At 38.3% G+C, this 22,119-nt stretch overlaps 3 protein-coding genes and 1 long non-coding RNA gene across 6 annotated transcripts; 2 read left to right on the top strand and 2 right to left on the bottom strand.

Annotated features, from left to right (window-relative positions):
- Positions 1-61: 61 nt before the first annotated feature.
- Positions 62-1,881, bottom strand: LOC129727358 (magnesium transporter NIPA2). Of its 2 annotated transcripts, XM_055685132.1 has the most exons (3): positions 1,816-1,881; positions 1,452-1,741; positions 62-1,173 (listed from the first exon to the last, which is right to left on the bottom strand). In XM_055685132.1, the coding sequence occupies exons 2-3, from the start codon at positions 1,663-1,665 to the stop codon at positions 311-313; spliced, it is 1,077 nt and encodes a 358-aa protein (XP_055541107.1). In that variant the 5' UTR covers positions 1,666-1,741; positions 1,816-1,881; the 3' UTR covers positions 62-310. The 2 variants fall into 2 exon arrangements, with proteins under 2 accessions (XP_055541107.1, XP_055541106.1); XM_055685131.1 differs by having other exon boundaries at positions 1,452-1,865.
- Positions 1,882-4,906: 3,025 nt separating this feature from the next.
- Positions 4,907-6,757, top strand: LOC129730741 (uncharacterized). 2 transcript variants are annotated; one of them, XR_008728918.1, is made up of 3 exons: positions 4,907-5,064; positions 5,149-5,525; positions 5,609-6,757. It is a non-coding gene; the product is annotated as an uncharacterized LOC129730741 (long non-coding RNA). The 2 variants fall into 2 exon arrangements; XR_008728917.1 differs by having other exon boundaries at positions 5,149-6,039; positions 6,148-6,757.
- A 2,314-nt stretch (positions 6,758-9,071) lies between these two features.
- Positions 9,072-10,398, top strand: LOC129730739 (UBX domain-containing protein 1). Its single transcript, XM_055690292.1, has 3 exons — positions 9,072-9,229; positions 9,292-9,894; positions 9,951-10,398. Exons 1-3 carry the CDS (start codon positions 9,180-9,182, stop codon positions 10,279-10,281), a joined length of 984 nt encoding a protein of 327 aa, XP_055546267.1. The 5' UTR covers positions 9,072-9,179; the 3' UTR covers positions 10,282-10,398.
- Positions 10,381-13,472, bottom strand: LOC129730740 (ribonuclease Oy). Its single transcript, XM_055690293.1, has 2 exons — positions 13,136-13,472; positions 10,381-12,191 (listed from the first exon to the last, which is right to left on the bottom strand). Exons 1-2 carry the CDS (start codon positions 13,204-13,206, stop codon positions 11,309-11,311), a joined length of 954 nt encoding a protein of 317 aa, XP_055546268.1. The 5' UTR covers positions 13,207-13,472; the 3' UTR covers positions 10,381-11,308.
- Positions 13,473-22,119: the final 8,647 nt, after the last annotated feature.

The following is a 22,119-nucleotide window of genomic DNA, read 5'->3' as shown; positions in this document are numbered from 1 at the left end:
TTTCCGGTTTCTTCGTTAAAGTTACGTTTTGACGTTAAAAAAAACATTACTTTTTATTCAGATATGAATTCAACTTAATGAACTGAATTGTTTATTTCGAAGATTTCTATTCGAATTGAGTCAGGAGACATCGCATTGGTTGTGTGAATAACATAATTTTGATTTAGTAAAAAGTAACACTTTTTGGTTATAAAAATTTTACTAACGCCTATTTCTTGTATAATAGCTTCTTAAATTCAATCTTTTAAAAAATATACAGCCATTGCATGCCGAAGCACGTATTCACTTAAGGTTAGGACACTTTGTGATATCAAATGTCCCGATAATCCCCGCTGCCGTATTGCTTCTGTGATAGACTGTTATTCTCTGTTTCGATTAAAAATTCATCGTACTGATTTTTGTGCGACAGTAGCTCTCGTTTAGGCCGCATGATGCCCCTAACATCATTTAAACTAATGTCCATTTCGCGGAAGGCATTCAACAATATTACTGCTATAATGACCACAAAGAATCCGCAAAGGTCTCCAAGGATATCTTCCGCCTTCATTCGTCCCCATTCTTTGAACAGAATTGCGGAAGCCGTTATGACCAAAGTGGTGAAAATAACATAGTAAATTGGCGTCACAATACTGGTGTTGAAAATGTCCAATGCCTTGTTCAGGTAATTCACTTGGATACCGACAAATACCGCTGTGACCACAATGAGGAAATACGGCAACCACATTCCAAAGTCGTTCGATTTGCCGGATAAGGTATCTCTTAAAGCTAGTCCGAGGGCTTTACAAGACATCACAGTAAGACTGCCAATCGCCGAGCACAGTAAAATGTATACTATAACGTTTTTGTGTCCATAGCGGGGACCACAACAGCATCCAATAAACAGTGACAGCGATAGAATTATTCCTACGTACGTTATAAACGCAGGATCCTGCAGCTTATCCAGCAGCAAGTTCAGGTCCTCTATTTCGGCCTCTTTTGGTGAATGAATGACAATTATCGTGGAACCGATAATGCATAGAAAACAGCCAAGTTTACCAAGCAAATTGAGCCGTTCCTTAAGAAACTTTGAAGCTAGTACGGCAGTCACAATTACACTTAATGCCCCGAGCGGGGTGACTAGTGAAGCTGGTGCAAAGGCATACGCCGCGAAATTAGCTGCCTCTCCTATACCCACTAAAAAAAAAGAAAACAAAAAATTAGTTATTTTACCATAGTTTTAGGAAAAAAAAACTCAAAAATTTGGGAATTATGATAAGGCCAGGTATATTGGTACATGTAATACGTCTATGTGGTCTATGTAGTCTTCTTATCTATGCGTGTCAAAAAAAATACAGTATAGGTTTCTTATCAGTCATCATAATGAGTCACATAAACTGGAAATTGATCTTTCTTCTTTTAAATTGATATTCACGCGCTGTGAGTAATCGTTTGACCTTTTCAAAAATACTTACTACATATTAAACCGGCCCACCAAATCCAGTCTTTCAGGTAACCAAATCCTCCGGCACTAGCCCGAACGGAGCCAATGCGTGACAGCCGAATAAGACCAACCTTCTTAATAATGAAGCTGGCTCCGATAAAGAAGCTACTTGATAAAGCTAACGATAGTCCGATGTAGAAATCCTGCTGTTTGTACAGGTCATCGATGGATTGTCGTGATGACATTGCGTTTGGAAATATTTAGGCAACTGTGAGGCGTTGAGAGATTCGCAAATTGTTCACTTGATAGAATGCGAAGTTTCTAGAGTAATTTGATGTTGCACATAATTATTTTGAAATTATTTCACTAATATTAAGAGTCACTTCTGAAATCACCTTTTCGCATTGAAAGGGTTGCTATCGGGCTTCTTATGACTGTGTTTACTTTTCATCAAAAAAAAACTTTGTCTTCTGTTTTGTCAGTACACGCTAGTGAAATATTCAGCATAGACTGAGTTGTTTCTACTCAGTTTAAAGCGACCTACACTGAAAACATAAATCACATAATTGCGAAGAGGATTTCTAGGCAGCATTTTACCCATCAAATTCTATTTGCACTGAGATATCATGAGTTTCGTAGCGGGAAACTTTAAACATTTAGTTTATTTTTCACTAAATGGTAGATTTAAACTAAGAAAATAATGTTTCAACACGCTATGTACCTTCCAACTCCCGCAAAAACATAACCTCAAATTAAAAACGAAACCGGCTAGACACCTTTATTTTCATGAAAAATATTTCGATAATACTACATGACATTGGTCGATATATTTTGATATTTATCGTTTATCTGTCAATTGACATCCTAAACGATGATGTGACGTTTGATGTAACGGCAATGAGCTATGATATAGATAAAGGGGTGCCGGAAAATGGAACGGTAAATGTTTTTGAATATTGAATATTGGAAACATTTCGCAATATATTAGTAGTGCTTTACCCCTAGACCGGATCCCATATCCAGCTTTTACGCACCATAATGGCGAGTGCTATAATGCGCGTTCGTAATTTGTGAACCTCTCTGGTTACGTCAGATTCGTGATTCCTGCAGATTTGGCAACAATAATGTTGCCAGATTTATTGTTTTTCGTCCGAAATACATGAAGAGTCAAACTGACGTAAGCAGAGTTGTCGAAAGGGTAGGTACACGGTAAGAGTCGAAAACCCATTAATGGGTACTTTTTCAACCATTTCGCCAAAAAGTGAGCCAACCCATTGAGTGGGTAAACTCGATTTACCCATTAACGGGTATACCGATTAAACGTCAAAAACTGGGTACAATTTCACTCATTTTGAGAAATGAATTTTCTCAAGGAAATGGGTGAAATTTTACCCATTATTAAACAAACGGAAATTTTGTGAAATTTTTGTCAAAAAAATAAAAAGAAGTGAAAGTGAAATCAATTATTTTTAATTTTTTGCAAAAATGAATCTTATTCATGAATACAGGAGTATTTCACCTGCTATCATCAATATATCAAACATTCTTGACCTAATATAAAAAAATCTCACATTGTAAAATTTAATACTTGATATAACATACTCTTTACCTTGCAACTTTTTAAACGACGCAGTATCAAATCTCTTTTAAAGTCCTTCCATGGCAATTGTTGACAAGTAATAAACAAAACAGATCGTAGAAGTAATGCGTGCGAACAAATCGACAGTAGTATCGAAGTATTTTTTCACCCATTAATGGGTAAACAAATGACCCATTTTTTTTCTAAGAACATGTCTTTCTAATGCGTACAATTTTACCCATTTCACATTTTTAAATTTACCCATTTTTTTGACAGCCGCATATGATAGAAAAAAATGGGTACAACAATACCCATTAATGGGTTTTCGACTCTTACCGTGTAGCATATTACGAATTTTTCATTACAGCGTCCGCCATTATGGCGTGTAAAAAGCTGGATATTTTCTATTTTATATGTATTTTCTTCACAGTGATCGGTCTACTAGATGCTGCTGAAAATTTCTAACCAGCTGCATTGTTATTGACGTCAAGAACATCCATTTTACGCAAATATCACACGAAAAATAGTCCCTGTGTATGTTAGCATTGGCTAAAAATTTAATCCATCATCATTTTTCTAGGTCGAAAGCTCCGTGCTAGTTAAATCGCCAATTTTCGCTACTAAACAGGCAAGCAGGCTTCGAAGCGGTCAGCATTTTCATTTGATCTCGCTTCCGTAGCGTGCGTCACAGTAGGCTTTCGCTCGTTAAGTTTTACATAAACCGTCGCTTCTCAAACAACAAAAAGGATGGTCATTCGGCACTCGCGTATCAAAGAGATGCAAACTGTCATTCATTTGACGATGTTATTTTGGCCTATTTCTATCTACTTCGTTTTATTCATGTTGAGAAATATTATTACAAGATCAATGATATTGTTCGCAGCACCAGTCACGAAGAGGTCAATCAAGATTGTCGTGCACTCTACAAGTTCGAACAATAGGGGGTTTTAATTTAAAAAAATACTTGCTTTTTCTTATACTAATCGATGACCGACCTTTATGTAGGCACTAGGTATTTTTTCTCAAATATCTACGATTTTTTTTTGATTTTTAAATTGAAAAATTATTGTTTTTAAATTTTTACTAATTGGCAAGTAGTGCACAGAGGGACACTTCTGCTGCTGGAAAATATAACCCTGGTAGAGCACAAAATGACATTTCGTGAGCCGTTCGTTCTTTCGCTCTTTTTTAAAGCCTGTAGTACACTTTTGTCTAATGGTCAAATATTTGACCTTCTGACATAATGGTCGAATTTATTTGACATCATGGTTGTTGTTTGCCCGTGTTTGCCCCATGTTAAAATTGGAGAGTGACAAATAATTATCTTTGACCAAATTTTTATCTGTCAAAAAGTGACAAATATTTGACGCTCGGTCAAAGAGTGTACTACAGGCTTAAGAACCGGTTCATATGAACGGCTCGTGAGCCGTTCGCCCATCCCTAGTTGATTTCTCTTGAAATCACTTACAGTTATTGAAATTCTAAATCGATTTTTTAATAGTTGTGCTGTTAAAATTAAAAAAAAAAATCAGTGGAATATGTATTTCTTTGTCATTTCTAATCAAAGAAAAATATAATATACAGAAAAATATAAAATATACCTATAAACACCCTATTGTCAACCGATCAAGACTCCACTTCTCACGTAATTTTCAAATCGGCGTAAGTCGCAAAATGTAAGTAAACGGGGTTTTCATGTTATAATATTAGCTACGATGTAATTTCGGCACTAACTTGATGATTCGGCAAAAATGAACTTTTCGACACTTTTTAATAATTTTGGATAACGACCGAACAACCCTACCTGCAATTTTCAACTTACACCCTTTTGTTAGCGTATCGACGAATATGTGAAATGATCTGTCATGTCAGATAAGCTCTCATAATTTCGGCGATAGTGAGGCGATCATAAAAATAAAAACATCATTCACTTACACCATTTTGATTTTACTCGTGATCTGTTTCGTGTGCTGCTGAAAAATTTTAATACTTTCTATCGGATTTTGTTGTTAGAATAGGAAATAAAATCTGAAATGTTTTCCGGGTGGAGTTGCGTATTATTGTGGTAGTTTGTTTTGTCTTGCAGTATCTTTACAATAATAAAGTTAATAGTAATTTATTGACATTTATTATTGTTAACTATTTGCAGCCACCCAAATGGAAAAGAGATGTCTGCCGGATAGTGATCCGATAAGTGAACGGAGTTTCGAATTGGATGTAAGGAAGTCGAGAAATCAAAAAAGGTGCAATGATCACCAGTATGCCAAGCAACCGGAATCGTCATTTGTGCACACCGGAGCTAATGTGATGTATACAACCTTCCCCTTTGGATCAACATCAAATTCGGGCATTGTAAAACGGTTTCCGTTTTCCGACATTTCCAGTGAGTATTTCCTTGCTGCACACTCCGATGAGCTTCTGATATTTAAGCAGAAAAACTTTCCGGTACTTTGTGATCTTATAAAATTTTTTAGAAAATCGTGGCAACCTGTTGAGGGGGTGAATACAAATATTTTTAATTTCATGGTACTAAAGTGCTTCAAAAGCTAAATAATTTTTCTGTTTTGAGCTGCCGTCTTTAATGTTTTCTGTTTTCCGGTTTTTCGTAGAAGTCTAGTGATAAGGCCTGCATCTAGTATAATGGCTAGTTTATTTTATCCCCAAAAATCGCGGGCTGCTGCTGCTATACCTATAGCTCTCCTGTTTTGTGTAGATGGAAACCACTGGAATATTGACTGATTTGATTGTGTATGTTCGGAAAGTCCAAGAAGAAGGCCGGAAAAATAACACGTGAGCACAGAAGGAAAGTGCAGTGCATCGTTCTGGATTTGCAGTCCCATGATCTATTCATCTTTTTCTATTTAAGATTTATTTTATACATTGTTTTTCAAGGAAGCAAAACTCTTAATTTGTTAGGTTGTCGTGTGCGATGTTGGTCCAAGAAGGACAAGCTCGTATTATTGGTGGGTTTTGATGCATTAAAGAAGTGGTGCATTCCAGATCATCACACCCAAAAATGCTAATAATCGTCAGCGATTAGGTTAGTGGAAAACATAAGAGACGACAGCTAATGTTGTTTGGTACACTTATTGAACTAAATTCTTCATAAAAATAGAAATAACTTTCCTTTTTTACTTTATTTCTTAAGCACATTCCTTAATATGAAAACGCCGTCTTTAAATGCAGGATGCCGTCAATGATTTTGCAATAATCATTACCCATTCGTTCGTTCTAAACAAAATATGAGTCCTATGCGTTCGCTTGATGTTTTACTCGACGTAAGTTAATTTCAACGACCAATTTTTTGTAAACTAATTTATTTACACAAGTAGGTGTGGAAGTTAATGATCTACCTTTCATGGAAAAAATAAAATCATTCGAACAGTTCTGAATGGTATTATAACAAAATTCTTTGTAGTAGATTGCAGAAAATTCACGGATAATTCGAGGGTGCTTAGCATAAAGAATTTCTGAAACATGTTAGGTATAAATATAATTGTATTCACACAATACAGCAGTTCTATCTTTAAACACAGTGCATTAATTGAAAAAAACCTTACTTAGTAGCGTTAGGCAAAATACCGATAAAGACCGTTTGTGTTAAATCCAAATTTCACTAAACATTATCGGTAGATTCCTTCTTAAGTTCATTATTCAGTTGGTGGCCGTCTTCGGCTCGTGTTGTTTGCATCTCCTTGCTGTACGTTCGCCCGTGCTTCGAGAAACATACACAATATTTAAACTTTTCAGTACAGTGACGGCATCTGATAAAAAAAAATAAAATCAATTCACCTCAGTTAGATAATCATGCGAACAACTTTTACGAATTGGTTAGAATATCCGAATGCTTCAGCCGATGCTCCAAAGGCGTTTGCTCCCGCACGAAAGCCAGTCCACAAATTTCGCACGCTTACGGACGATCCTTGCTGTGTGCTGCACACGCGCCAGGGTCATTCCGGGCACTTGATGGGGCTTGCATGCATCCGAAAATTTGAACGACATTGATTAAACGATGTAATTACAATGACGTATATGACATCATGATTTTCAATATGACACAACATTTTGACGTAAATAACACACCAGCTAATTACATATCGTTACGCTCAGACGCATGTAAAGCGCCACCTGACATTATGACTTATGAAAACGACGTATTTACCTCTGAAAGAAGCAAAACGTTGCATAGTTTATTTTTGCTAAAAATTCATTTATTTTCAAATAAAATTAGAATCTGCAAGATAGTAACGTTAAACATTAGTTTAAGGTATCGTTTAACAGTATCCACTTGAATGAATACTGTTTCGTTCTCAAATAGGATTAAAAATATTGAGGGAAAACTTTCAAAGTAGATTCTCTCAGTTCGATGCAAATGTTAGATTGGTCTATTTGAAAAATTACGTGAGACTTCATCTCACAGCTTTTCTACCGCTAGTTCTCTCACTCCACACGGAGAGATCCCACACTATTGCTATCCAAACTTTCATAAGCTTAAACCACTGGATCGATAGCTTATCAAAGTCAGTACTCTTGAGACCACATCCCTGTCACAAACGTCATCCATTACATTTTGCTTGAATCCGTTTTTCTCTGGCTCTCTGGCTCGATTATCCGTCAAAAGGATGTCAGCAGCGTTGCCAACCCTCCAGTTTTTCCTGGATATCTCCAGTTTTTTTTGGGCACGCCAGCGAAACAGTCAAAGGTTGAATATCTCCAGTTTTTGAAATTTTTTTCCTGTTTTATCCAGTTTTTTATTCGTCACCTGACTTATTGAATACATTCTTCTTAAATGTATGGTCTTTTCAATATTTCGTGCATTCATACCCTTCAGTTTTCTGGTTTAAATCGAATTCCAGTCGCATCTTCAAAATTTCGAGTACGCCAGACTTTATACCTAGTGACTATAATCTTCATCAGTAAAAATACAAAATGGCAATGCATTGTCTCTTTCATGTTTTTTGTTTACATGAAACAATACGGTGCAATATATGTATATGATTGTTATTTACGCAACATTTTTAAATCGAAAATCAAAGAAATTTCTGTAGAAGCTTCAAATTTTTATATCCAGTTTTCTCCAGTTTTTTATTTTGAATTCTTCCAGTTTTTCTTGAAAAAAGGTTGGCATCGCTGGATGTCAGTGCTTGTGAAACAGCCGAATAAGCCCCGTCCATGCGAGATCAACTCTTGCTGCAAGTGGTGTGTAGGAACGCAAAAAGCGAAGAGCGACTGTTTTGTTTTGAACGTTATATGGATTTTGTGCGGGACACAAATGGTCATGTTCAAACATGTTTCAACACGTTCTGGATAGCATCCAAATTCAATATAGTTAGAAGCACGAAAAAAACCTGTACAGTAACACATGCGGCACAATGAACGGAGCTTATGATCATAATTTCAATACTAGCGTCATCAACATCGGCGGCGGCTTCAGGAAACAGTTGCCATGACATCGGTCTGCTTGCACGCTCGTAAATAATAACTCTAAAATGAGTAACATTTGACGCATTTTCGTAAAAAGTGGAACAACTCTTAAATTGAGTAACTCCACAAATACTCAAAACTGAGTAACACTAGGCGTCTATAAAATGAGTCATTATTACTCAAAATTTGAGTAAGACATTACTCATTTTTTTGGGTACAGTTCAGTTTCATTACTGGCTAGAAATCCGCCTCGGCCAATAAACGACACCACATGTTCATCAATAATTACCTTGTAATAAAAGTAAACAGTTATAATACCATCTGAAGCGCACACAATTAAAAAACATTTGTCACAAACTGAAGCACATCGTAATCATCTTTCAAAATGAACGTCGTTACATGCGACGTTACTCAGAAAGAAGTTATATGAAGGGAACCCAAAAAGTGAGTCAAAGTTACTCAAAATCAAAAAGGACTTCTACTCAATTTTCGACGTCTACGAACATCGTTTTAAACTGAGTCAGAGTTGCTCAGTTCATGAGTTATTATTTACGAGCGTGTGATCATTTCGAAGTCAACCGATAAGTGTCTTTACCTTCCTCACCTGTATATAACATATTGCCTGATATCTGCCGGCTGTCATTTACTTACAGGCTGTGACTTTTCAACAAAACGATACTTTTTAATTGCAGAATAACAAAAAAACTAAACTTATTCTAAACTATATTGCTGTAAAATAAGAATACGTTTGAAAAAATGTCCGACATCCAGACGCTAGTAGACATGGGCTTTCCTAAGGATAAAGCGTAAGTAGATATGATAATTTGGTAACATAATTCGAGCAACTCTTTCAACACTGTGATTCCAGGGAAAGAGCTCTACAAGTCACCGGTAACAAAGGTGTCGAGGCAGCTATGGAGTGGTTGTTGGCACATGCAGACGAAGACATTCCCTCAAGTAGCGGCTCTTCGGATGCAGCAGTGTCCCAACCGACTGCTGAACAAACCAGTTCAGCTCCAACGGGTGAGACTGAGGTTGCAACCAGCGACGCTTCCTCTCCGGTGGCAAAGTCCCTCAAATGTGACGAATGTGGAAAATTGTTCAAATCCCAGGATGAAGTTGAGTTCCATGCGGCGAAGACCCAGCACAGTAGCTTCTCGGAGTCCACCGAGGAGAAGAAGCCGTTGTCCGAGGAAGAAAAGAAAGCTCAGCTAGCTTTGCTGGAAGAGAAGATGAAACGAAAACGACTCGAGCGGGAGGAAAATGAAAAGAAGGAAGCATTGGAACGGGAGCGACTGCGGATCAAATCTGGTAAGGATATGTTAGAAGCCCGCCGTAAGCTAGAAGAGCAGGAGATGAAAAAGGTGATGGATCAAAGGAGACGCGAAAAGATGGAGGAAAAAGCGGCACGCGAGCGTGTTAAAGCACAAATCGAAGCAGACAAGGCCGCTCGGAAGGCCAAACAATCTGGGTAAGCAGTTATATTCTACGGTATGCTACAGGAGCTTATTTAGCATTTGATTTTAGTGAGCCGGTCGCTTCACCGGTACCTTCAAGTACGGTGTCATCCTCAGGAGAGCTTGCAGCTACTAAGCCAACAACGACGAAGTCTTACACTAACACACGCATACAGATTCGCATGCTAGACGGAAGTGCCTTGGTTGAAACGTTCGACGCCAAGGAACAATTAGCTGCTGTTAGACTTTTTGTCCAGCTCAAACTCGGTGCGAATCCAGCACCGTTTGGTTTCATGACTAATTTCCCGAAAAAGGTGTTCTGCTCTGATGATTATGAGGTACCACTCGACAAACTGGGTTTAGTGCCCTCAGCTGTGCTGATCGTAACTAAAACCCCATGAGTATGGAACGTGTGACTCGAGCTTCGCATTACGTATGGTACTACTCGTTGTATGTATTTTTAGGGCTATTTTCCGGATTCAATAAAACGCTGAACAGGCTTGGTTGTCAAATATTTATTAATTTTTTTTCAAAAAGTAACGTTCGAATGTCAGTCGAAAGAAAGCATTTAATGATTTAATGTTGCCTCAGTGCATTGTAACGGCTCAGATAAACAGACGGATTGCGGTTTCAATAATTTACGCTAGTGGTAAAATAATTATGCATCATGAAAAAATGCGAAAAATAGTCAATTCATCTATTAATTTTTGAACTGTGTTTTGTATTAACTTGTTTGTTTGTTTTGTTAATCATTTGATAAGTAACGAGATCAGCTTAAGTACAACGCGTAGTACGCTCTGAAGTTTTGTTAGTGTCTGCTTATCTGATGTACTCGCAAGCGGATTGATTATGATTTAGCATAATCAAGAGAAACAGACGTAACGCAGGCTAGAAATCCATTGATCGCAAATTAAGTTGTTCGGCGATGTCTTCTGTTCTGACTGCTATGAACCTGTATCACGCTTGATATCACTTATTTATGCCAATCGTGCTCTATGCTTCTAAAAATTAACTATTTACATATAATGCCGATTCTGCAAACCTTTGGGTAGGTTTCTGCTCTCATTTTATGCCGCTTCTGTGGCACAGGCAGAGCGCAGTGAAAATTTTGAATCGAAATGGGTGTATTCCATTAGTTTCTTCAACTGTACAAAATGTGCTGCTTTGTTGTAGGTATCGTGCACAAGCAGGACATAGGATTTTGCATATCTTAATTTATTTTCAATCTGGCTTCCATTAGAGCACATCAAATCAAAACTTTTAGTAAATTTTGTATAAAATGCAATAAAATCACAAAACAAAAAAAAAATCTGATGATTTTTTCTTACTGTCAAGAAGGGAATTTGATAAAGCCCCATAAAGCTTTGAAAGGGAGATGGGGTTCTAAAGAAAGGGGTTATAGAAAAAGTTAAACGAGTTGGAAAAATCTCAAATTGTTGTCCACTTCAGGAATTGAATCAACTTATATATATTTACCAGCAGCTTCATAGTTCTGCTTTTGTCCGACTTTTTGCGGTTATATTCCTCTAAAAATTTTCGGTGCAGATCGTACGGCGACATGTGCGTCTTGTCGAACCTGGAAAGTGGTACGGTTCCTGGGTACATGATTGGTTTGTTCATGTTACAATTGGTAATGACTTTTCCATTGGGATAATCGATTGCGACTTCTTCGAATAAGATTCCATCACAATCTGCTAGTTCGAGGTTTTTGTCGAAGCAAATGCGAATTTCATTCAAAAACTGCTGTTTGGTTTCTTTATCGTGAAAGCATTCAATGGCGGCGTTTTTTTGCAATTTATCCATGAGTACTTTATGGATTTCTATGACAGTGCGATTTGTGCCCGGTGTTATACCACCATCGGTTAAAACATCGGCCATGGAATGCTGTTGAAGCCAGGTAAGACCCTGGCCGAAATATTTGTTCTCAGTGTTCAATTGAGTTAGTACGGCTGCAGCACAGGTTCCATGCTTAAGCCATTCGTGGCGCCACAGTGAATCGTAGGGTTTATTCTTCTCCACATTAATCCAAAACTGTTCCAGCTGCTGTTCAATTGGTTCTAGTTCAGTCACATTGAATATGGCCGTTTTGTTGCAGAAGCTTGGCCCGATCGTATTCTGCTTGGTAGGCCAGATACCGTGGATAGTCCAGACGTTTTTCGGCGAAGGTAATCCACATATGTTACTAGCACTCTTCTCGCGCCATTCGTAGCAGGCCGTAATGGGCCACCGCTGAGTGAAGATGAGCAGATCAAAATCAACATCCGTCGCTTCACCGGAGGAAGATTCCGAAGAATAAATTTCTTCCGACGAACTATAATCGAGAAATAGGTATGATTAATTTTAACTTTACGATTGGACTCTATTTAACGACTTAGTTTAATTACTATGCAAACACAACTGAATCTTTAATATTTTTTTTTCTTTGCAAACTTAAAATCAGTGTATCGATTTGAAAACACCGTCACAAAACTTTGTTTCGAAGTCATTTTCTTATCAATCGTGATCATATGATCGGAATAGAGTTCGCACGCCGTTTATGTGCATTTTTTATATATCGTTAAATGAATTACCTAACCACAGGAAATGTAACCCAAATAAAGTTTGCTTTCGTACTTCTCACCAGATAAGATAAAATTAATACAAAAACTTATGCAAATTAAAATTGGTTTAAATTATCAACATGAGTTTTTTTTAGCTTTCATTAAACTTTACATCAATGATGCATTCAAGTAAGTTTTTCTTTTAAATATTTAATCACTTTTGCTTCGATTGTTGTAATAACTAGTGGTGCTGCACTAAGGATTATTGCTAATCTGCAATTTTGTTTACAAATCAACAACTAATAATTGATTTTTACTATCTCAAAACCTGCTGTAGATCACCACACATCAATCAGCAGTGAAACGCTTCCATTTCATCATACCGGAGCATTGCTTTGTTCATCACACTAGAATACTGTAATAACTATTCTTTTCGAGACATCAAATTCGTTGGCGTGTCTTTACAAAAATGAAACACAGTTGTTGCAACTTTGTTATAAAACTTTTCACAATCACAATGACATTGAAAGTAGCTTAAAACAATGTAGTCATATTTTCACAATATTGTAAAAAAATAACCAGTTATTATTGTGTGCATACTTCAAGGGGACCTTAGATTCAATATCAAGACACTCCTAAATAAAATTTCGATGAATCAAGTCAAACATATATTGACCGCTTTTAAAAGGATAATCATTGAATATTTTCTACTTACTCTTCCGCCAGGACGCTACTCTGCAGGTAGACTGTCGATAAAATGATAATCAGGTATTCCAAATTCATCATTTACGTGTTTTATTCTGTTTGCTCGGGAAGAAACTTTCACCTACACATTGGTCAAATTGTTACTGCTTCTCGCACCTTCGGAACAATCTTACTGTGCCTTTTTATAATTGACTTTCTTTCAGGGCTTGCCGTAATATCTTCCTGCGGCAGGTAGAATAACACAAATCGTTCACTTTTGTTTTTTTCTCAGCAGTAGAAGCAAAATTATACGACCGAAGTACGCGCAATCAAAATATTCAATGGAAAATATATGCGTCGTTGTCAAACTGGCAAGGCAAGTGACAGCTAAAGTCAAGCAATGGAGGGATAGGAAACAGAGTAAGGCTGCTGCATTATGGTTAGTTTTTATGGCAGCCCCAATTTCGGTACTATTTGGCTCTCTATGATCGTGCAACAACTTTAAGCAATTTAACTTAATTTCTGGAACCCTAATAATTTGTGTATAGTAGAATATGTGTACACACTAGTTGTTAAGCAACAGCGTGTCTAGATCGGTACAGCATAAGGTATTGCTGGTCTAAAAAAATTTTTTTTTGTTCACACAACATTTATTTGACACGGCAAAATACAAATTAATGTTTTACGGAGCCAGCTATATCTAATGCCTTATGGTCTAAAATATCTTATAAGCTAAAGGCAAATTTTTTATCCTCGCTGCCGACTACGAGCTGAAACTATATCTAATACTAAAACTAACATGTTTTTTTTTATCCGAGATTCGTTTCGCTGTTAAATGGGCACCTTGATGCTCTTCAAATAGCTATAAACAAGTAGCATGTATGGCAAGTTTCGCTGAGCGAGGATATCCCAAACTGGCACATAGGGCTGCATCCTCGAGCTCTGAGGGTATCCAAAAGTAGAGATCTGGTGCCGCGGAATTCAGCACACTCCCAAACCACGTGTTCAATGTCTTGATACCCCAATCCACAAACGCAATGATTACTGCTCGCCAGCCCAATACGCAGGAGATGTGCATTAGACTGGGACACGGTTTTATGGGAAAAAAGCCATGGTGTTATTTTTTCGCTCCCATGCACTTTTCGTGTTCCTTATGGGTCCTATAACAACTGTGTAATTTTTCAGATCGATCGGTGAAACGCCCGATTTGCGCCCGATTTTTAAAGCTTCCATACGATTTTATATGGGAAAAACCACTTTTTCAAAACTTTTCCTAAAGAGATGTCCAGTTGGCTCCTTAAAATATATCAATACATAATATTTATAGGAAATTTTCTTGGGAAAAACTCCTGTGAAGACCGCAAGGCGCTACCTTGCTTGTGAAAAAAGATATTCACCCCAGACTGATTGAGTATCTGACGAACGGCTCACCATTGAATTTTACTAGCAATACTGCTGCAGCATGCTGCTGTTGCAAATTCAACCATGTGATGGGAAATGATATCGCTTAAATTTATCTTGGAGGCTTCCCCGGAGATACTATGAGCAAAAATCACACTTTGAAAATTAATTCCACGCGAAATTATTCCTCATACTTAAGCAAGTTTTCAATAGCAGCATGCTGTGGCAGTGTTGCTGGAAAATTTCAATGGTGAGCCGTCCCTCAGACATTCAATCAGTTTGGGGTGAATAGCTGTTTCTACAAGCACCGTAGCGCCTTACGGTCTTCAGAAGAGTTTTTTTCCAGGAAAATTTCCCACAAATATCATGTATTGATGTTTTTTTAAGAACCAACTTGACATCTATAGAGAATAAGTATTGAAAAAGTGGATTTTCCCATGTAAAATCGTATGGAAACTTTAAAAATCGGGCGCAAATCGGGCGTTTCACCGATCGATCTAAAAAGTTACACAGTTGTTATGGGACCCATAAGGAACACGAAAAGTGCATGGGAGCTAACATTTATGTTTTGTTCCACCCTAATGTGCATCTAACTCGTAGTGGTTGGAAGCTCTAAAAATTGTTTCTATACTAAAAGATTATACTCTCCAAACAGAGTTTAGCAATTCTGTCAATGAGAGGATATTTTTAATACACGTTGTTTGTATGCTTTCAATGCAATGTGCTCTTTCAAAATAAGTTTTTTGGTTCCAAGTACTTAATCTAGACAGACCAACTAACGTATCCTCATTCATCTAGATGACGTGATTATCGTTTGGTTACAGAGAAAACGTTTTAAACAGATTTTCCATATGGCGGCCATATGGACGACAGGCGAATTCTCGGTTCAGGAGATTGTGTCGATCTCGAATGAGGGCTACGTGGTTGCAAAGGTGGACGGAGTATTCTACTGCAGTTGCTTTACTCCGCCGCGTTGGTCTACAGATAGATTCGCGTGGAACTAACGGGTCTAAAGCCGTTGGTGGTGGCGGGTAACTTTGAAGCTTGGGCTGTTGAGTGGGGAAGTCGCTAACCAGAGGGGGTCAGATCTCTTCTGAAGCTTTGGCGAAGCTCAACATAGATCTGGCCAATGTCGGTGCTAACGTTTGCGGTAAAAAAACCGACAAAAATTGCCGATTTTTGATGGGTATATCTTCATACGTACAGAAGAAACTACGCATGCAGCATCAATCATATTGACCCATGAGTCAGCAGAAAAAAAAATCACAACTCTATCGGTCGAACTCTAACCGTGATGGCAAAAATAGTGAATCTACTCCGTTCAGAACTGTACGCGTTCAAAGAACGATACCCCGTCGCGTCGAAAATGGACATCCTGCGGCAGTTCGTGGGCACCGGATACGCCCGTTCCGGCATCTACAACATCTTGGCCCTATTGGACACCAATCAGAGCGTTAAATAAAGCCAGGTTCCGGACGGCCGACGACCCTTAGACAAGACAAGAAGCTCCAAAGGATGCTGAAGAGGAAGACCAAAGGAAAAGTGGCTACATCGTTGCGTGCGCTTTGTCGGGAAATCGTTGCAACCAGCCAAACAATGAAAAAGTCCCTGGCGAACATGGACATACATGTCAGGAAGTTGCAGTTCCGCCAACTGGTCTCGGAGTTGCAGGTAATGACGCAGCGGCAGAGCCTGAGTGAGATGGTCAAATCGATTTTTCCGGAAAATCACGACGTGGCGATGATGATGGTGATGTATGTAGTACGAAGTGCCTGCCGGAAGTTGCGTCGTTAATCGAGAAATACCATAAGGGCGATGACTTGGTGTTCTGGGCAGATCTGGTGTCGGCCCACTACTCGAAGCGATCATTGGAGGAGATGAAGCGGCTGAATATCGATGTAGTACTCAAGTTGTCGAACCTGCCCAGCGTCCCCGTCGAGGATTTCTGGGCAAACCTAAAGCGTAGGATCTACTCCAACAATTTTGTCCCTGAGGAGGAATTGATGAACAAAACGAAGAAAGAATTCGAAAACATGTCTACACGCATGTTTTCGTTCGCCATGGCGAATGTTCTGGGTAACTGCTGGAAGGCCGGATACGGTAAAAGTACTTACAGAAACGGTGCGGAATCGATCATCGACGTGACGTTCGGCACTGATCACGAACTGGAGGGTAGAAAACGGTCACACTTATGGTGGACACGAGGCGGCAAGTGACGGATAGGGCCAATATCCCAACCCCTCGCGGCTGGAAGACATCGCATTTTGATGCCAAGGTATTTGCGGTAGTAATTAGTTTGGACCTCGGAAGGTGGGAGAGCCCCCTGAGTGCGGACTAAATTATTGTTACACTATCGTGGGCGTGTGACGCTGCCATGCTTAGGTCTTGTCAGCCTAGAAATGGAAGGCCTCCGGCATACTGATGGACCGACGCGATAGCCCGACCTCCGCAATGCGTGCCTTCGTGTGAGGCGGAGGATGCAACGTGCGCACACCGATGCGCAAAAATCGGTGCGCCAGACAGCATTCAAATCCGCTAAGGTTACGCTTAAAAGCGCGATAAAGGCCACTGAACAAGACTGTTTTGATAAACTTAACAGTTACGGCCATAACCAGAGGCTCGTCAGAGCAATCACCAGCGATGTGGAAGAGGATCATTGACGGACTTTTCCCACACCTCGAGGTAAACCCATGGCCTCCAGCTGCTGAGTCACCACAGACATTGCGCTATTGCGCATTTGTCAGGCTAGACGTGAAAAAGGCGTTCAGCAGCTATAGCCTACTCGCTTCGGAGTCTCAGAGAGCCGGTGCCACTGTACAAGTTTCTGAGAAGTTACTTTCAGAAACAAGTGCTGGTTTACAACACACACGAGGGTCCAAAATGCGTCCCGATTATCGCAGGGGTACCGCAGGGTTCCAGGTATTGTGGAAGGGGCCCGGTATTGTGGAATGCCATGAATGACGGTCGACCAACGTGATACAAGAGTTATACGGACCTCCAGAAGTCAAGCTCGATTGCTAGGTGACAGCGGGAATGGTCAAATTCTACCAAAGGTAGATGGACGCACCACCTCATCCCGGAGAACGAGATGCGCCATGGAGAAGTTATCTTCCACCTGACACAGATACTGTTAGGCCATGGCTGCTTTAGGCAGTACCTGCACAAGTTTGGGCACGCGGAGTCACCTATGTGCCTACAATGTACGGACGCGGAGAAAACCGCTGAACATGTGCTTTTCGTATGTCCTAGTTTCGCACAGGTAAGGAGCGAAAAGTTACCTTTGAGCGGGCCGGATTATACTCCGGAATTTAGCGATTTCACTATTTTTTGAGCTGCTTAGCGGACTGTTAGCGTCTCTAAAATTTTGGCCTTCGAAACGCTAATCGCTAATTAGCTAATTTTGTAGAGAAGCGACAAAAAAGCTATTTTAAAAAACTGTGAGTCGCTTATAAACATACCTCGCTGCAAAAGTTACTTATAGGACATATGTTTCATTCGTTCAATTGTCTTAATTGTCTAGAATTTCTCTGTTTACGATACAAGTGCAGGTCTGTCTTTTTACTCTAGAATGGGGTTCCAGTTATCATATAAGCCACAGAAGTGTTCTGGAGAACAAGCTCGAGGTGATCTAGATTAAATTTTTGGAACGCCAAAAATTGCTGCATATTGCAATGCACTAGAAATTACGGCAACTTTTTCGATACAGATAATATTTGAGTTTTTAAAAACATTCTTAGAAGCATTTACATTACATGCAAGCAGAATCACTTTTGTTGCTCACAAAATCCAAATATTGCTTCACAAAATCCTTAAGTATGACTGTTTTGTGAATTTATTAACCTCTTAATTCTAGCAAATCAGTAGATATGTCGTTTACCTGCAAGAGTTCACCATTTTCGACGGCGGGTCGTTTTTTTTTTTCTTCAAGTTTATTATGCCCAACTTCTGTTATATCTATTTTTCATTATGTTTAACTTTAGTAACATATTTAAACTTAAATTTAAACTTATCACATTCGAACAAAGTAGTAGAGTAACATATTTAAACTTAAATTTAAACTTATCACATTCGAACAAAGTAGATAGCCAAGTTACGAAATGAATTGTGTGAATTCATTGTTTTGCAATTGGAAATATAGGAGACTTAAGTAGCTAAAAAATGAATCCGAAGAATCTTAGATCTAACTAAGCGTAGCTTACAACGAACATTTTTGGATTCTTTGGTCAAGATGCAATCAAGCCGAACTATTTCTTGAAAATTGAATCACACTGGTCAACCAAAGGTTGTCCTAAAGCTCAAACAGTTGCTCTAAGAAATTATTGCTATTTATAGTTTACCAGTGTTATTATCACCAGTGGATTTAAAAATTAATGAAATATCGATATCGTTTGAATGGTTTATAATAATATTCCTCATAGCTCCCAGATTTTTCGAACTTGACTTTGACGAAGAATATAGGAGGAACGATCTGATTTCTTCGTTCAATTTATTCAGTTATATATTTTTGAAGGTGTACATGTTCAACATACTGTGGTCAAATTCGGTGCATTTACCGTATTATCAAATTTATAAACTAACAGTGAAAACAGCACAGTTCAAAGACAGGATTTTTTTGTCTAACCTTCTTTTCTTGAATAATCGAACCTATTAATGATTAGTTTACTGAGAGTTTTTAATCTGGTAACTTTATAATACAACATCCCATAGGTCTCTACGTTATATCTTTCCCGTCGGTACATGTATGTTAGACATTGATCGGTAACCTTCAACATTTGAGATGGCGAATAAATCCTTGTTTACGGTATACTTTTATCTACTTTGAACTACGCGCATTGAATATTGTTAAAAATCGTTGATCTCGTATATTACGAATCAAATGTTAATTAAATCCGTGAAAGACTTCCATTGCATCTGCAACACGTATGAAATATGTACCACTGTTCGCATTTTTTTCAGTTCTCCAGCTTTCGTCCAGTTTCGGTAAAAAAATATCGCAAAGGCCATAAATTTCGCCAATTTTATGCAAACAAGGAGGACAATTTATCATACCTTGAGGATAAAAATTTTATCACTTGGTTAGGTTTCTATTGATTATGCACGATTACACCGCGTTCCCTGATTAACTTCACCTGTCATCTCTGAATTAAGTATAAATTATCCCGTTTGTGGCATCACAGATGACCGTTCACTCGTTGACGAGAGTAGAGCCTCATGCCGTCATGCTGGATCTGGCTGTAATTCACTGTCGCACATCAACCACCGACAACTCGTGCTCACGGCATCGGCAGCCTCAGCGAAGATGCAGAGCCCACAGGATCCGCTGCGAGTCGGTTTTTATCATCATCGCCAACTGGAACGGCGAAGTGTGATGTGAGTGCTGAAACGACGGGGTTACGCTGACCGGAAGGACAGGGAAAATGTTTCACTTTACACTTATGCAAATCACATCACCACTTGTAAATGCGACGACCAGTTGACCATTCAATCTATACACGTACGACGGCGTACGTATATATGTTTATGATGGCCGTTTGCTGGCCGTTGTCCACCCTGTTACGGCCTGGAGGAATCACGTCGAGGAAGGCTGCCTCACGGACATTGACCGAATAGCTCAAGTCGAGTGCGGTTTCGCCGCTGATATGGTAACCAGTTTTTGCGTTGTTCTGCCGTGGCGGTAGCGTCACCAGGGTATGATTACGTATCGTTTCCTTGTCAGTTAACAGCCAGTAATGCTGTATTTGCCAGTTTATGCTCTTCTGATTTGATGTACTGTTTCAGATAGATTATTTATTAGTTGGAATGTCTGGTGTGTAGTTATCTGTTGAGGTTGGCAAAAACCGATTAGTCAAAAGTAAATTTTGATATAAATATTTCTTGATCACGACTAATTTTTGTAACAGAGCTAATGTAAACATGATACTGATGATTACAGGTATTTTTAGGGCCAGAACGGTCTGTTTGATCGGTGTGACGTCTTTAGCAAATTAAAATCTTTTTTTTTTATTAAAACTACAAAATGTTCGCTGATTCTTAATGAAAAATAATTTATTGTTCCTTAATTCTATTTACAATTGAAAAACAAGTTTAAACGAAGTTTAAACAAAAGTGTATACTCACTCAATATTTTGATTATTCTGAATAACACAGATTTCTCCATTAAAACCATCACCCGCAAAACCTGTTTCATTCACATTACACGTACAGCGAAACTCGAATGAAGGTTGATAGTAAGGCACACGTTATTTCGACAGTAGGTACGATGCTGGCCTAACAAGCCAGTCGTCGTAGGTTCGAGTCTTGGCTCGGGAGAGACTGTTAGTGTCAGTAGGATCGTACACTAAACAGTCGGCTGCGAAGTCTGTGTATAAATAAACAGAAGGTCAAGTTTCGAATCGGGATGTAGCACAAAGGCTTTGCTTTTTTGTTATTCGGAATTTTGGTAAAACTTCTAAAACCACGAGATCTCGGTGAAAGATTTGATACTTTAGATTACTGAACTCGAAAATTCGTAACTTTACATATTTTTCCGGTGAACAAATTTACGGTTGATCAGTAACCCGATCAAACGATTATAACAAACGGGTAACACAAATATTTTTGAATTTGATAGAAATAACAAAGCCTGTAATATTCTTAATATGCCAGAATGATAAAAAGTACAGAATTATATCAAATTCTGTTATCATACACTTAAATGTTCAAAAATGTGTTTTTTGAAGCATATTTATAACAAAATTTGTTATTCAATTATCAAAATATTGCACATTCTAACTAATTCTGATCTCTTCCTGCCAAAAACCTTACAAAACTTGGTATAATTTGTAATAATCAGTGAGTAATTTTGATAGGAATTCTGATATTTTAACTATAAACAAGACCCAGTTTAGTACACAAATTGATACAAAAAGTTCGTAACAAAATATCAAGATTAGATATAATCCTGATATTTTTGACTGATCGGGAAACACGTTCAATTTACAATATTTCTCAGTTTTACGAAATAACGGTGAACGAGAATATTTACAAGCAATTCGCTATATAACACTATCGACAAGACTTCTTGCAATCAATGTGCTCATCGTTTTTATAGGTTACTAGCTGAATGTACCCGGCCTTGCTCGTGTAAAAATATCTGCTTTTTCTATAATTTTCTATATTTCCATATATTTTTTCCAGCCCATCATTTCAAATTATATTTCTATTTTAGTTATAAACTTGCTTATATACCACCATTTTCGTTGATTAACAATCGATGCGGAGGCATTCCAGCTGGGTCGAGTGAGTTCAAAAATTCCGTTGGAAAATGGGTTGCCTCATCAGCATCTTCGACGGTACCGATTAACTTACAATAAACTCAAACTAGACTGAAAAAACATAATCAATAGCCTAAGCTCACCTCTGATAGTTAAAATTATTGCTTGCAATGCCATCTCCTTTTACTTTTTTGTGTAAACAATATCAATATCATCCTTATAGTTGAACATCAGTCTTCATGAATTAATTAACAATTTGGAGATAAGGGGACTATCTCCACATTTTCCTCAAGTTTTGAATCACTTCCAATGCAGTAAAACAACCCTCACTATACCAAACGTTCGGACACCAATTTTCGGT

This window comes from Wyeomyia smithii, chromosome 3, assembly GCF_029784165.1.
Source record: "Wyeomyia smithii strain HCP4-BCI-WySm-NY-G18 chromosome 3, ASM2978416v1, whole genome shotgun sequence".
NCBI lineage: Eukaryota > Metazoa > Arthropoda > Insecta > Diptera > Culicidae > Wyeomyia > Wyeomyia smithii.
Note: the sequence above shows the minus strand (reverse complement) of the source record. Positions and strands in the feature narration are given on the sequence as shown.

Bases quoted from the DNA above. Each gene is read 5' to 3' on its own strand.
- LOC129727358 (XM_055685132.1), bottom strand. From the start codon at position 1,665: ATGTCATCACGACAATCCATCGATGACCTGTACAAACAGCAGGATTTC. The intron at 1,174-1,451 runs GTAAGTATTTTT...CTTTTTTTTTAG, and splicing joins GTGGGCCGGTTTAATATGTA to TGGGTATAGGAGAGGCAGCT.
- LOC129730739 (XM_055690292.1), top strand. From the start codon at position 9,180: ATGTCCGACATCCAGACGCTAGTAGACATGGGCTTTCCTAAGGATAAA. The intron at 9,230-9,291 runs GTAAGTAGATAT...CTGTGATTCCAG, and splicing joins GGCTTTCCTAAGGATAAAGC to GGAAAGAGCTCTACAAGTCA. The intron at 9,895-9,950 runs GTAAGCAGTTAT...ATTTGATTTTAG, and splicing joins CGGAAGGCCAAACAATCTGG to TGAGCCGGTCGCTTCACCGG.
- LOC129730740 (XM_055690293.1), bottom strand. From the start codon at position 13,206: ATGATGAATTTGGAATACCTGATTATCATTTTATCGACAGTCTACCTG. The intron at 12,192-13,135 runs GTAAGTAGAAAA...TCTCGATTATAG, and splicing joins AGTAGCGTCCTGGCGGAAGA to TTCGTCGGAAGAAATTTATT.